The sequence below is a fragment of the Tamandua tetradactyla genome, chromosome 7 (genome assembly GCF_023851605.1).
Source record: "Tamandua tetradactyla isolate mTamTet1 chromosome 7, mTamTet1.pri, whole genome shotgun sequence".
NCBI lineage: Eukaryota > Metazoa > Chordata > Mammalia > Pilosa > Myrmecophagidae > Tamandua > Tamandua tetradactyla.
The window spans coordinates 8,600,176-8,613,830 of NC_135333.1; the positions used below are offsets into that span (position 1 = coordinate 8,600,176).

At 34.9% G+C, this 13,655-nt stretch overlaps 1 protein-coding gene across 2 annotated transcripts in view; it reads left to right on the forward strand.

Moving 5' to 3' along the window:
* RYR2 (ryanodine receptor 2) overlaps positions 1 to 13,655 on the forward strand; it is a 779,580-nt gene that overhangs the window by 754,962 nt on the left and 10,963 nt on the right. For both annotated transcript variants that reach the window (XM_077168436.1, XM_077168435.1), the window contains 2 exons: positions 1,480 to 1,626; positions 4,005 to 4,139. In XM_077168436.1, coding sequence (XP_077024551.1) covers positions 1,480 to 1,626; positions 4,005 to 4,139 — 282 coding nt within the window. The remainder of the gene's footprint in view (positions 1 to 1,479; positions 1,627 to 4,004; positions 4,140 to 13,655) is intronic.

The window sequence follows — 13,655 nt, forward strand, 5'->3', positions numbered from 1 at the left end:
GTCAAAGCTCAGTCATATCTCTGTCCTTTGTGGTTCTCCCTCCTGCCTAGTTTCGTCATTTTGCTTCTAGTTACACTTCTCATCCCCTCACCCTTGGACTTGTCTGGTATTCTCCTGACCTAGTGGCTTTGCCACTTAGGAAACGTCAGACTTTTGGAAATTTGCTTACCCTGATCGAGTTCGCGGTCCTCATTTGTAAATTGGGGTAAAGATACCTATGTATCAGGTTTATTTGCTAGAATAAAGTGAGACAGTATGTTCTGATATTTGAAATCTCAACCAGTACCAAGTAGGTGCTGAAGAAATTTCCCTAAAATGCCACATCTCGCATTATCACTCAAAATGCTTGAGTGGCTCCTGGGTGCCTATAAGACGGGTTCTATATCCCTCCATAACCTACCCCACTAGATATGTGCAATCTTGTCTTCCTAGACATGAACTCACCCCTCAAACCAAACTCTCATTCCCTAGGGACACTCTGCATAGTCTTATCTCAGTCTTTTTTCAAATGCTTTTCTTAAAGTTACCTGTCTTCAATCCTGTATTTCTCATGAAATCTCTTGCACCACCTGAGCTCTTCTGTCTCTTTTTTTTTCCCTCCATTAAAGATGAAGATATAATAAAAATGAAAGCTTCCACCCCTTCCCAAAATGAGTACCAACTTACTCCACAGACAAAACATGAGGAATCACAGTATTTTTTACTGTACTTTATTCACCACTCCTCAAGAAAAAAAGTATATACATTTCCTAGTCTATGTAAAGTTAATCCCTTACATTAATTATTATCCAAGAGATTTCTATAAGTACCAACTGAATTATTCAATTTAGTATAGCCTTCAGTGATATCAAATAGTGTTTGGGTTTTCTCCTAGAGTTATTTTGGATCGTTTAAAGAGAGATGCTTGATTAATAAAACACCTCACATAATCTCTTGTAACTAGTAGGTCTCAGCAGACACTGATTTAATAAATGAGTGAATACAAGAAAGGTAAATGAAGGAAGGAGAGAATGGAGGAAAGTTGGTTGGTTTTTCGGCTCACTGTAAAGCAGCGATTTTCAGCAGGGTCCGTTTTACTCCCCAGGGAACTTTTGCAAATATCTGGAGACATTTTTGGTTGTTCCAACTGGGGGTTGGGGTGCATGTGGCATCAGGGCAGCCCCCCCACAACAGAGAATTAGCTGGCCAGAAAGTCAGTCGTGCCAACATTGAGAAACCCTTCTGGGAGACTAGTAAGTCAGTAAATGTTGCTTTGTAGGTGTCACAGTGTTTTAAAGGAGAGAATCACGTTTACTTTTTTAGAAGAAACTAAATCCAAATATACACAGAGCAAACTAATACAGCTACTTAGAATTGCATAAACTTATGTTCTAAGAAGATGAAATAAATCGAGTGACTGTAATAGTCGTATTCAGAGTAGCTTTTGACAATAATCATGTGTTCTGCTTTTTGATATACTTTCCCCCTGTTTTATCTTAGTCCTTCCTCTACCTAGCCTGGTACATGACGATGTCTGTTCTTGGACACTATAACAACTTTTTTTTTGCTGCTCATCTTCTTGACATTGCTATGGGATTCAAGACATTAAGAACCATTTTGTCATCAGTAACTCACAACGGCAAACAGGTATGATTTTATCTTTTTTTTTCTCTGCAGAAACTGAAAAACAACAAATAAGCAAACCAGACCTCAAATGACAATGTACCTTTTTAGAATTTGTTGTGGGTTTTGTTTTGTTTTGTTTTTAACAAAGGACCTATACCTTTTTTCTTGTAAACCATTGGAGACTAGTAGATTTAAATTTGACGAATTACCTGTGTGACCTTGGATAAATTATTTAACATCTCTAAAATTCAACTGCCTCATTTTGTGGAATGGAAGTAAGAAATGTACCTACCATATACCGTTCAGGGGAGAATTAAATAAAAATATAAATGTAAAGGCCTCAGCACAGTACCTGGCACATATTAAGCCCTCAAGAAATTATTCATATTGTTCCTAATACAGTGTTTGCACCATTTGATACTAAGGGAAACCAAAATGTGTTGCAGCACATTTGTGTACTAGTTGTTTTGTTAATAAAATACTAGATGCTACATTATTAATTTAATGTAATATTTTAAAACTGGATAGTCATGTGCGCTTATCATCACTTTTAAATTGAACAAAAATGATAATGTTGACAAGGTTGTACTTGGAGGGAAATTGGTCTAGGCGTAGATAATTAACTTAGGTTCTCATGAAACCCAATTATAACGTTAAAACTTTCCATGATTGTGAAACATATCCAGATGCATGCATTTATTAATGCATTCTATATTTATCAAGTGCCCCCTGGGTAACATCATCTATGTTAATTATATGGATTAAAAGAAGAACACAAAATCATTCTTTTGCAGATTCTTAGGAGCCCAACACATTTCTTTAATCCATGTCCCTCCAAAAAACTTGAACTGTGTCTACCGTTTAACATTATCATGAACCTTGGTTTTCCAAATTTCAATACATGTTTTTTACATATGTCACTTCAGTTTCTGAATATGAGACTATGATGTGCTTGGATCCAGTGGCAAAAACTGTAATATGCTTATTCACTAGTTAGTAAATGGTTTTTGAGGATCCAAAATATGTAAAGAATTAGAGATAGTGAATCAATAGTGTGTTTTCACAAAAAGGTCTGGCATGACTTTCAAGCAATTTCTGAACTTTTATTGTATTTTCGTTTTGAAGTGTCAGTTTTTCATTTATAAAAATATATAGAACTTGTTTGTTTCCTGGTGCTTGCCCATGTTAAATATATATAGAAAGAACTTAATACTCCTAAAAGGTATTCATATAGAAATTTACAGTGACATTGAATTTTATATATAGAAGATAATCTTTCCTTCAAATAATTATAAAGTAATTTGAACAGAATTAGGTCATTAAATGCAGTCACAGTCAAGGACATACACGTGCATTGTAATCAGAAGAGGTCTACATAAGAAAAAGCATATTTTGCTACATTTAGAATTTCTGTGATATAACCAAAAATATATTTTCATCAACTTGATGAACATTATTTTTAAAATACACAAATTCTGAAGAATATATCTGTGTATATATCTAAACAGTATAGTTTGGAATTAAAGAAAAATTGTACAGAGCCTAAATAAGACCTTTCTAACTGTGACATTTAATTTTACATTGATAAAACTACCCTTCAAAATATCATAATAGCACAATATTTTAAATGTAATTAATATCAAATTGTATTAATATCAGTCGTGCACTTGGTGGTGTTTAAAATAGGAAATTATAAATTGTATATATATTCCTACAATAAAAATTTTTAAATAAAGAATTAATTTAAAAATATCATGGGCCATCAAGCTGTGGAATCTTTCACTTTAATCATCTCTCTATACAAAGCAAGAGTTCTCAGTTTTAGTTTTTAAAATATTTATATTATACATTATTAACAGCTGGGTGTTCCCAGATTTCAAAAGCAATCCAAATTCCTTTTTAGGTTGTATTTGTCCTTTAGAATGTAATTGAAAAGAAAAAAAAAATTTGCTATCATAACAAAAATGAGAATTTTTTTTAAGGAGTATAAATTACTCAAAGAAAACAGACCTTCTTAAAATAGAGAAAGAACTTACTACTATGTATTTAGGTGATAGAAAAAAATAACATTTTGAACTTCTTAATATTGTAAGATCAATTTGGATGTGAAACTAAATCGTAGTTAATTCATACTCTATACTGAACAAGTTTTAGCCAATTAAATAGTCAAGTTTTGCATAAAATAATCTGGCAACTTGATAAAATAAAGAGAATCTGAAAATAAACTTTTCCATTGGGAAGTAATAAAGGTGCCAACATAATGGCCTATGGGCCCGTTTAGATTCTAATCAGCAAATCCACCTGACACTCACTATAGCCTTGCCCTCCCACACACGTCTAACGTGTCACTCAAATGTCTTATATTTCTAATATGTGTTCAATGTCACATTTCTTTACAGCTTGTATTGACTGTTGGCTTGTTAGCCGTCGTCGTATACCTATATACTGTTGTGGCATTCAATTTTTTCCGGAAATTCTACAATAAGAGTGAAGATGGTGATACACCAGATATGAAATGTGATGATATGCTAACAGTAAGTTCATTTATTTTGATCTCGTATTAAAAATTGCATCTTTAGTCTTTAACAACGTGGAATAGAAGATGGTGTACATGGTAAAAAGCCATTGTGATTCTTTAAAAACTTATTTTCCTCAAGAGTTTTCATTTTTAGCAGAACATACAGGACCCAAGTCTGTCCATTTTCCACATCTACTTGACCAACCTGATAATTAGTAGAATTCCCGAGTAAACTAGTTAAGACTAGAAGGATTAGTGTCACCACTTTAGCCTGTTCATATATTCTAGAAGGGCAGGTAAAATTATTTCCTTGAAGAATATTTTGAAGCCTTGTTTATTTGTTCGCTTTAATTATTTTAACTGAAATTACTAGGACTCATTAATATGATAATTCTCTTGATAGAACTGAAAGTTTTTGCTTTTATACTCAGGCTCCTGGGTTAAATTTCCTTTTTTTTTAGCATGGGCAGGCAAACCCAGGTCTCCCGCATGGCAAGAGAGAATTCTGCCACTGAGCCACCATCACACTGCCCTAAATTTCCTTTTCAGTCTTAATTTTCAAATCAACAAATATAAAAGCTTTGATGTTATTTCATATCACTATCCTATAACCAATATATTTGATATTAACAAGTCAGAAATTGCCATATATGAGATCTTAGATATGAAATGGGAAAATTGAATGAAATCTGGGCTGCTAGGTAGAAAGAGATGGATGTGGAAAGATCATCAATGAGCTCCTAATCAACATACCTACATAAGAAAGGTAAAAGGTTGACATAATTATACTAAAATTGCTGTAGAGAAAATAAATAGTCCAAAGAGTAATGAGAAAAAACTACTGAAAGTATAATTAAAAGTTTTGGACTAGATAATGACTAATCAATGGAACAGAATAGAGAATCTAGATGTAGATGCAAATACATTTGAAATTTTAAAATGCAGCTTTTGAAATCATAAAATGAAAAAATAATTCATAAATGGTATTGGTACCTTGGACAAACTGCTTAGAAAAATGATAAAAAGGAATAAAAATCTTGCCCTTTAAATCAAAATAAATTTTGAATGGAACAAAGATTTCTATGTAAAACAGAAAAAGAAAGAAACAATGAAAGTTAGGATAGACTTTTACTGTTTTAAAATAATAATACTTTTGAAATGAGGAAAGGTCTTTCTGAGTATGAAATTAAAATCTAAGATCCATGAAAGCATTAAAAAAAAAACAATAACAAACAAAGCCTTAAAGACAAGCAACAAACTGGGGAAATATATTCAACACTCTAACAAAGGACCAGTTTCCTTGCTTTACAAAGCCCTTTGTCATATCATTTAAGAAGATGTAGAGAAGCTAGTAGAAAAGTGCACAAATTATATGACCAGACAATTCACAGTAAAAAGAAGTCAGTCTGATTGTATATGTGAAAAGATGTTCTGCCTCTATCACGTTTATAGAAATGCAAGTAAAAACAGTGAATTACCTACCATTTTTTACCCACCGGGTTTGGAACTTTTTAAGATATATTAATATCTTATGAATTGGTGGGGAAACTGGACTATCATTAAGTTATTGGGGATTTGAATTGATATAGCATCTTTAGAGAAATTTTTAAATATTTATCTAATTTCTAAATATATATATCCTTTTTACCTGTCAATTCTACTCTAGGAATTGACCTAAAGGTTACTTACAAAGTATCCTTCTATGTGTTCGGGATGCTAGCTGCTATTGCCAACTGGAAATAATCTAAATCGTTATCAATGGAGTACTCATTAAATCAGTTATGGTAAACCCATACAATGGGAGGCTAGGCAGTTATTTTAAAATGAGGTAAATCTGTATATGCTGATATGAAGAGATACACAGATTATATTTAAGTAAAAAAAGAAAAAAAAGATCCTGAACAGTGTTGTGATATGCTCCTAATTTTTTAAGGTTATATATAGTTATATACATCTACACATACTAGAACATGTATTTTAGATATGTTAGAATTTACATACAACTTTTCTGGGAATTTTTCTTAAGAAACTGTTATCAAAGATTTCCATCGGGCATGGCACCAAAGGTAGGAGAGAGAGACTTATGCTTTTCATTTTATATATTTTTGTCTGAGTTAATAATTTTTTTTTACCATATGCATGCTATTTTACTTTTTTTAAATCGGGAACAGTTTCTTTTTCTACCATGTTAAAAGAGAAAGTTTAGTTCAGTTCTCCTCAAAATCAGTATAACCAGATAGGGAGTTATTTCTTGGCAGGGAAGAGGGAGCATAATCTAGAGACAGCTGGCCAGGGGGAATTAACAGGGCAGAGGGAGGAAAAAAACTCTACCCCAACCTGATGTTACGTTTGTAATCCCCTGCCTAACTATACTTGAGATTTTTATGCTCAAATCTTTCTTATTTTGTAAAAGTATATATTTTCCATCAATTAAAAATAAGTTTTCATCATAAATGATCATTGTTCAATCCCCTTTCTCTTTTTTACTGTCATCTAATCACCAGTTTAGAGATCTTCCAACAAGATTGTCATTCCTAGTGTTTTTGTGTTTATCCATTCTTTTTTTCTTCCCTATTTTTTTCAAAGAAAACAAAAATCTCAAAAACAATAAAGGATAACTCTCAAATGACTTGCAGGTTATTTAAAAATGTGGAATGCGTAATAGCTTATTGGCATTAAAATTAATACCATTTACCCTTTTGAGAACCTGGAACAAAAGAGATGTTTAATTGGGAGAATGTGGGGGTAAAAACATAATTTATAGGTTCATATATGGTCGACTGCAGAGCAAATCATGTTCTTATGAAAATAATTCATAATGTCAGTTATTTCACATCATTAACATCATTCTACTGATTTCTTGTCTATGACTTTATGATTTGTGTGTGTTAGTAGTTACCTACTTAGAAAACAATGTGATAGCTAAAAGGTCTGTGATGATCAGAGCCATTTGAACATAATTTCATCGCAGTTACAAATTCAAGTACTTTTGTAGTACTTGCTGTAAGTGATACTGAGGCAGGTATTATCCCAAGCCATTTGTAAATATTAACCCATTTAATCTCCTAACAACCCTGTGCTACTATCTCCATTTTACAGATGAGGAAACTGGTGTTTGATTCACTTGCAAAAGTTCACACAGTAAAGAAGAGACCCGAGACCAGACTCTCTCTCTCTCTCTCTCTCTCTTTTTTAACCAGTGTGACTTGTATATGTATTTTTTTATGCACTTTTTAAAAAAACTTATTAGAGAAGTTGTGGGCTTACAAAACAATCATGCATAAAACAAAGGATTCCCATATACCACACTATTGTTAACAACTTGCATTGGTGTGGTACTTTTGTTACAACTGATGAAAGCACATTTGTGTATTTGTATTATTAACTATAGGCCATGGTTTAACTTGGGGTTCCCTGTTTGTGTAGTGCAGTTCCACCGATTTTTAGAGTTTTTAATCTATTGTCACACAACAGCACCGAAATATGTATCTGAATGAGACCAGACTCTAACCGTTACTCTGTGCTCCCTTAAACATTAATTCCTTTAATACTTGTGATTATTTCGGTTCACTAAATATGTATTTAGCAGGTTGCTGTTCCAGGTACTTACTTGTTAGGGATAAGGAATATTGAAGCAAAGCCCCTGCCCCCAAGGAAATTTCTTTTTAAATGCTTGTCTATAAAGTCTGATATGCTCATTATTTTTTTAAGAAGATCATCTGAAAGAAAGAGTCCCCTGAAATTCCACATATTTGGGGAAAACTTGCAAAGATACCTGGTCAACATTTCCTATTACATGTAGAACTGCTGCTTAATGATACTATACTTTAAGCCAATAGTTGATTTAAAATCACCCTTCCCTTTAAATGCCACAATTGAAAAGCTTTACTGTAAATTGCTAGTGACTAAGGAATCAAAAATAAGTTTTTAATGAAAACTTTTTTTATTAATTAAAAAAAAATTAACTAACACAACATTTAGAAATCATTCCATTCTACATATGCAATCAGTAATTCTTAATATCATCACATAGATGTATGATCATCATTTCTTAGTACATTTGCATCGATTTAGAAAAAGAAATAGCAAGACAACAGAAAAAGAAATAAAATGATAATATAGAGAAAAAAATAAAAATACAAAATACAAAAAATATATAAAAAAACAAACAAACAAAACAAAACAAAAAAAACCTATAGCTCAGATGCAGCTTCATTCAGTGTTTTAACATGATTACTTTACACTTAGGTATTATTGTGCTGTCCATTTTTGAGTTTTTGTATCTAGTCCTGTTGCACAGTCTGTATCCCTTCAGCTTCAATTACCCATTATCTTACCCTGTTTCTAACTCCTGCTGGACTCTGTTACCAATGACATATTCCAAGTTTGTTCTCGAATGTCCGTTCACATCAGTGGGACCATACAGTATTTGTCCTTTAGTTTTTGGCTAGACTCACTCAGCATAATGTTCTCTAGGTCCATCCATGTTATTACATGCTTCATAAGTTTATTCTGTCTTAAAGCTGCATAATATTCCATCGTATGTATATACCACAGTTTGTTTAGCCACTCGTCTGTTGGAAAACTTTTTTTTAATGGAAACTTTTAATGAAAGTTTTAATGAAAACCTTTTTTTAAATATCTGGAAGATACAGATATGAATATAGATCAAAATGTTTTAAATAATGCTACAGATCCATTTTATGGCTGAAACAGAAGACATACTCTTTGATACAGAGTTTTCTTCTCTGATTAATTGCTGGGCAAAATAACCCAAGTACCCTGTCCCTAGAGCTCCTTCCCTTTGCCTGGTTTTCCATAGCATCATGGATTTTAGGCCCACCTATACCCCCTTTTGGTAACCATGTCCTATCTTTCCTTTTGCTGGACTTTCAAACTGGACAGCCCAACAGGAAAAAAAAATGATTTTTTTTTTCTTTTGCTTTGAGCAGTTACTAGAAAATCAGATTCAATGCAATAAGACTGGTTACTAGTAATAACTCTACACAGTTGTCACTAACCCGACACTGCCCCCTGCCTTCCCCCAGACCCCTGGCCCTAGGCTCAGCACCTTTAGACAGCCTCCATCTCCTTTACTGAGTGCTGCCCTTAACCACATCTGCCCCACACATTCCCCTCTTAACACCGAGACCCTAAGGACATGGGGCGGCTGGCCAGAGAGCAGGGAGGGAAAGGGGAGGCTGGCACGCATGAAGTTACAAAAACCACGATGGGTATTAATAGCAGGTCGTTTCATCTACAGTGGCTCCGGGGAGATTCATTTACATTCCAGGAAACATACCAGATAATGTTTCTAAATCTCAAAATCCACCAGGCTATGGTCAGGAAGTGTCCTTGGGTCATTCGTCGATGAGGGTGGGCTGCTCGGGGAATTGCTCACAGTGGGTGGAAAGGAAAGCTCCGTTCTGATTGCGATAGTGCAGCTGTCCCGGACTGATTTGGGGTAGTAGAAATAACATGCAACCTTAGATCCGGCGCTCACATAGTAATCCAGACCTCTGTGCTACCTGGTCCTTCCTTCCATCATCGTGCATTCGTATTTAAACCTATTCAAGTTGTAATAATAGTATCTTTAGAGGGTCACATTTGAATTTCACTCTGTGTGACTTTCCATTGCTTTATTGATTGTGCTAAAGTGCTTATGAGAAGAATCCATGTATTATTTGGTCTCCTGGTTGACTTTACCCAATTATGTGGGATATATATATAACAGAAATCTGCCCCATTTTTGCATAAGGGCCTTTTAAAGTTTAGAATGAGCTTGAGATTTAGCTAAAAGTCTGGATTTTCTTTAGTTTGAGGAATTTCTGTCTTTATAGTAAGACTATTGATGACTAGCTCCATTTTAGATGTTTCTGTTGCTACAGATAATAAATTTACTATCTTGCCTTTTTCTCTGTGAGATTGTGGACATAAGTATGTGTCTTGGATTTTTCCTAATATAGCCTCCTTCCTGCAAGAAAAAAACTCAGTTCTGAGACTATATAACCTAATCTCAGCTCCTAGGTTCTTCACAACTGTGTACTGCTGCTAACATGCAGAGCTGCAAGGGCAGTGTAGCTTTGAACAAGCCCATCTTTACTAGCAAGATAAATGACGCTGTATCTAGATGATTGTACTTAAAATCTGATACATCAGAGGCTACATTACCTAAATCAGTCTTACAGTTCTAGGGTCTAAAAACCCCTTTGACGTTGCCTTTTATTAATACTTGTACATCAACTTCTTAAAAGGCCAACAAAACTAAGTATTTAACTGATCATTTGTAGTGCTGCTTATTGGATATGGAGACTTACTAAGAACAGCAATCTAACAGGAAAGAAACTTGTAATATGAAATTGTCGATTAAATTTCTTTAATTTAGTTCTTAAAAGATCATTGCTTTATGACCATCTTTTTAGCATGTCCTTTACACAAGATAAAATCTGGTATCCAATTTTGAAATATGTCTTTCCTCAGTCATACCATTGTTTCAGGTTGGTTCTTCTGTGTGTGAAGGAACATTTTAGATTTTCACATGTGATTCTCCTGCCAGTGTTTCATAATTTACAGCAGGTGGCACTATAGCTGCAGTTTTATAGACTCAACCGATTCACGAATGGATTTTTTTTTTTTTTTTTTTTTGGTCATGGTGTTTTGAGCCTAAGACTCTAATTAAACCAACAGTAGCCCGATAGAATTTGAACCTCCCCTCCAAGAATGTAGGAGGAGAAGGTGAAAAATGATCTAAGGTCCAGGGTAAAATTATGATTGTGGCTAGATAGTCAAGGAAACTGACTCCAAACATATAAAAGGACATACATCTAAAAAAAGTGAGTCAATCTGAAATGCGCACAGGAATCATCAGGGCAGCTTTTTATAAATTCATGAGTCTGTGAGGCCCCGCATCAGACCTACTAAGTGAGAAGTTGCAAAGAAAGTATCAAGATCTGTATATTTTGGAAAAAAGATTTCCAGGTGACCGGGATGAAGAAAGCATCCCCAGAGTAGCGACCTGCTTAGGTAATTACTCTAAATCACTTTTTACCCAGTGTTCCCAATGAATAAGCTCTCTCTCTCTCTCTCTAATTCTCTGTTCTCTCTCAGAATCTTTCACTGTCTCTCTTTTTTTTTTTTTTGTTAGAGTTAAGATCTTATAAGTATCTTCACCAGTCCACCAGATCTGGCCTTCAGTGCTCCCTAAGAATAATATAAACAAAGATTAATCTCAGAATATATCAGTTTAGGAGATTGATAAGGGGAAAAAACCATAGACTATCAAGTCTGGAGAATTAGTGTTGCCTATTCCCAATTTTGGTAGAGCCAGACCCCTTCTTGAAGTCATATTCTCTGAATATGTTTTTTTGTCTTTAAGAATTACTTCTTTCCAATTTCCAGCTCCTCTTTTTAAGTCTAGGCTGAATCTGTGAAAAAGGAGATGGAGGAAAAGGGTTTTATTTTCAGGAGCAGAGTAGGCAGTTAATAGCTTGAAGCCTGACAGCCCCGAATTGGCAGGTGGTCACCAAACTACCTTGTATTTCACCACTGCAGCCATCTATCTGCTTCTTTCTAGGGATAGGCAGGTAGTGAGGATAAGATTAGGGAAAAAAATACCAAAATCTAAAAGGTAAACTGTGAATTTCATTATTTTTAAGTTTTTTATTTTACTGAGCCTAAATAATCCAATCCGCAAGACTCTACCTATCTTTTCAGCATAACCATGAATCAGTTGAAATATGCTGATGTCCCTTCCTCAGAGCTCTTAGGGCTGACACAGAATGAAGGTGAGCGATGAGATAATGATGTTCATCAAGAGACGCTGCTTAGATGGCTGCCAAGAGATCTGAAAAGAAGGAGACATTTACTTTGGTACTTTAACCTCGTTCCATGGTGTTATTCTCAAATTTGCATGTCTAGACATGAAAAGCAAATCATTCTCTCTGGGACAGACTCACATTAACCAGTCCTCATGAGAGTTTGATGTATATGTCAGATTACCAACATATTACTCCTTAGAGTCCCTGCAACAAGTCCACACATTCTGTTCCCTGTAGAAAAATAAATCTGTGTGGGAAATCAAATTTTAGTCCAAAAAATCCTGGTCAATAAGGTCCAGAGCAAGGGGTGTTAGCGCGATCATTGAAGGTACCGGTGCTGTCAAATACAGCTTCTCAAACAAACAGGGACAGGGAGACGTAAGGCATTCCAGAGCCTGGATTGGACAAGACAGTGCTGTGCTATTTGTCCATGGTGGGTATTGGTGTGGGAACTCAAGGAACCAGACTGAGAGTTATGGAGATGGGCCAGACCAGAGCCAGATAGCACATTGTCCAAATTGATTACCCAGCCCTAAAGAGGCTAGACAGATGGGGGTCCCAGACACAAAGCCAGGTGTCGTGAGCCACAGAAAGGTGGGCGATGGGAGGTACCCCTGTGTTTGGTCAGTAAGTGAAAGAATAGTATGGCTAAAATTAAAAACCTATCCATTTTCTGTGGCACAATTAAGCAAATATTAAGGCAGATCTGGAGAAAGCATGTAACCTCCCCATTTTTTACTTAATAAAAACCATGTAAGAATAATTCAAATAGTATTCCAGACTATACAGTGAAAATGAAAGTTCCTCTTATCACAGATCTACTGTTAGGCTTCAAGCATCAAGTTTTGAGAAATTAATGTAGTATCCTGAGGGATTTTTTTTAATGAAAAATCTTCAAAATTCTGTTCCCAGCAATTACTCCAGTAGGTGAACCAGGAATCCATAATTTTTAAGTGTCCAGGAGATTCTGATGTGTGTGGTTAGGTTTAGGTACCATCAGCCTAATCCAGCTATCTCTAAAGAAGAACTATCCTGGCCTTTTGTAAGACACCCCTTCACTTGGGCTCCTGAGGGTTTTTGGGTGGGCACTGACAAAGCTGCCCTGTGATGCTCTTTGTTTATGAAGACTGACAATCCTCATTTCTGAGTAGCACATTCTTTATTGACTTTTATTAATATGATCACTTAAATTCTGGTCATGTGACCCAAAATGTTATATCTTCTGTATCTGATCCTTAGATGTTAATTTGACCAGGATAATTGAGCCTGAGCGTTTTGGCATCTCCTTGCTCCCTGTTCTTCTGCCTACACCTTTTAAAAGTAGCCTGAGAACTGAAGTCTATCAATTGAGGCAGTGAGATCATCATGAAAACAGCTAGCTGGTCATGAACTTTCACTCCTCATTCTTCCTGCAAATAACTTTTTTAGTATCTGTTTATGATAGACCTTATTTTAGGCATTGGAGATCGAGCAGTAACCAAAATGATTCTTGTTGTAATGGAGTCATTTCTGGAAAAGGGAACCAGACAGTAAAAAATACAGAACTTGCATATACGAATGTGGAATTCAGTCACAAGTTACAGATTGGAAATAGAAATATTGGGAAATAATTGTCCCGTACATAGTATTTAAAGCCCTGAAATAGGAAAAGTTCACCAAGGGAGTTACTAAAGGGAAAAAGTCAAAGAACTGAGTCCTGGGACATTCGTTCATAA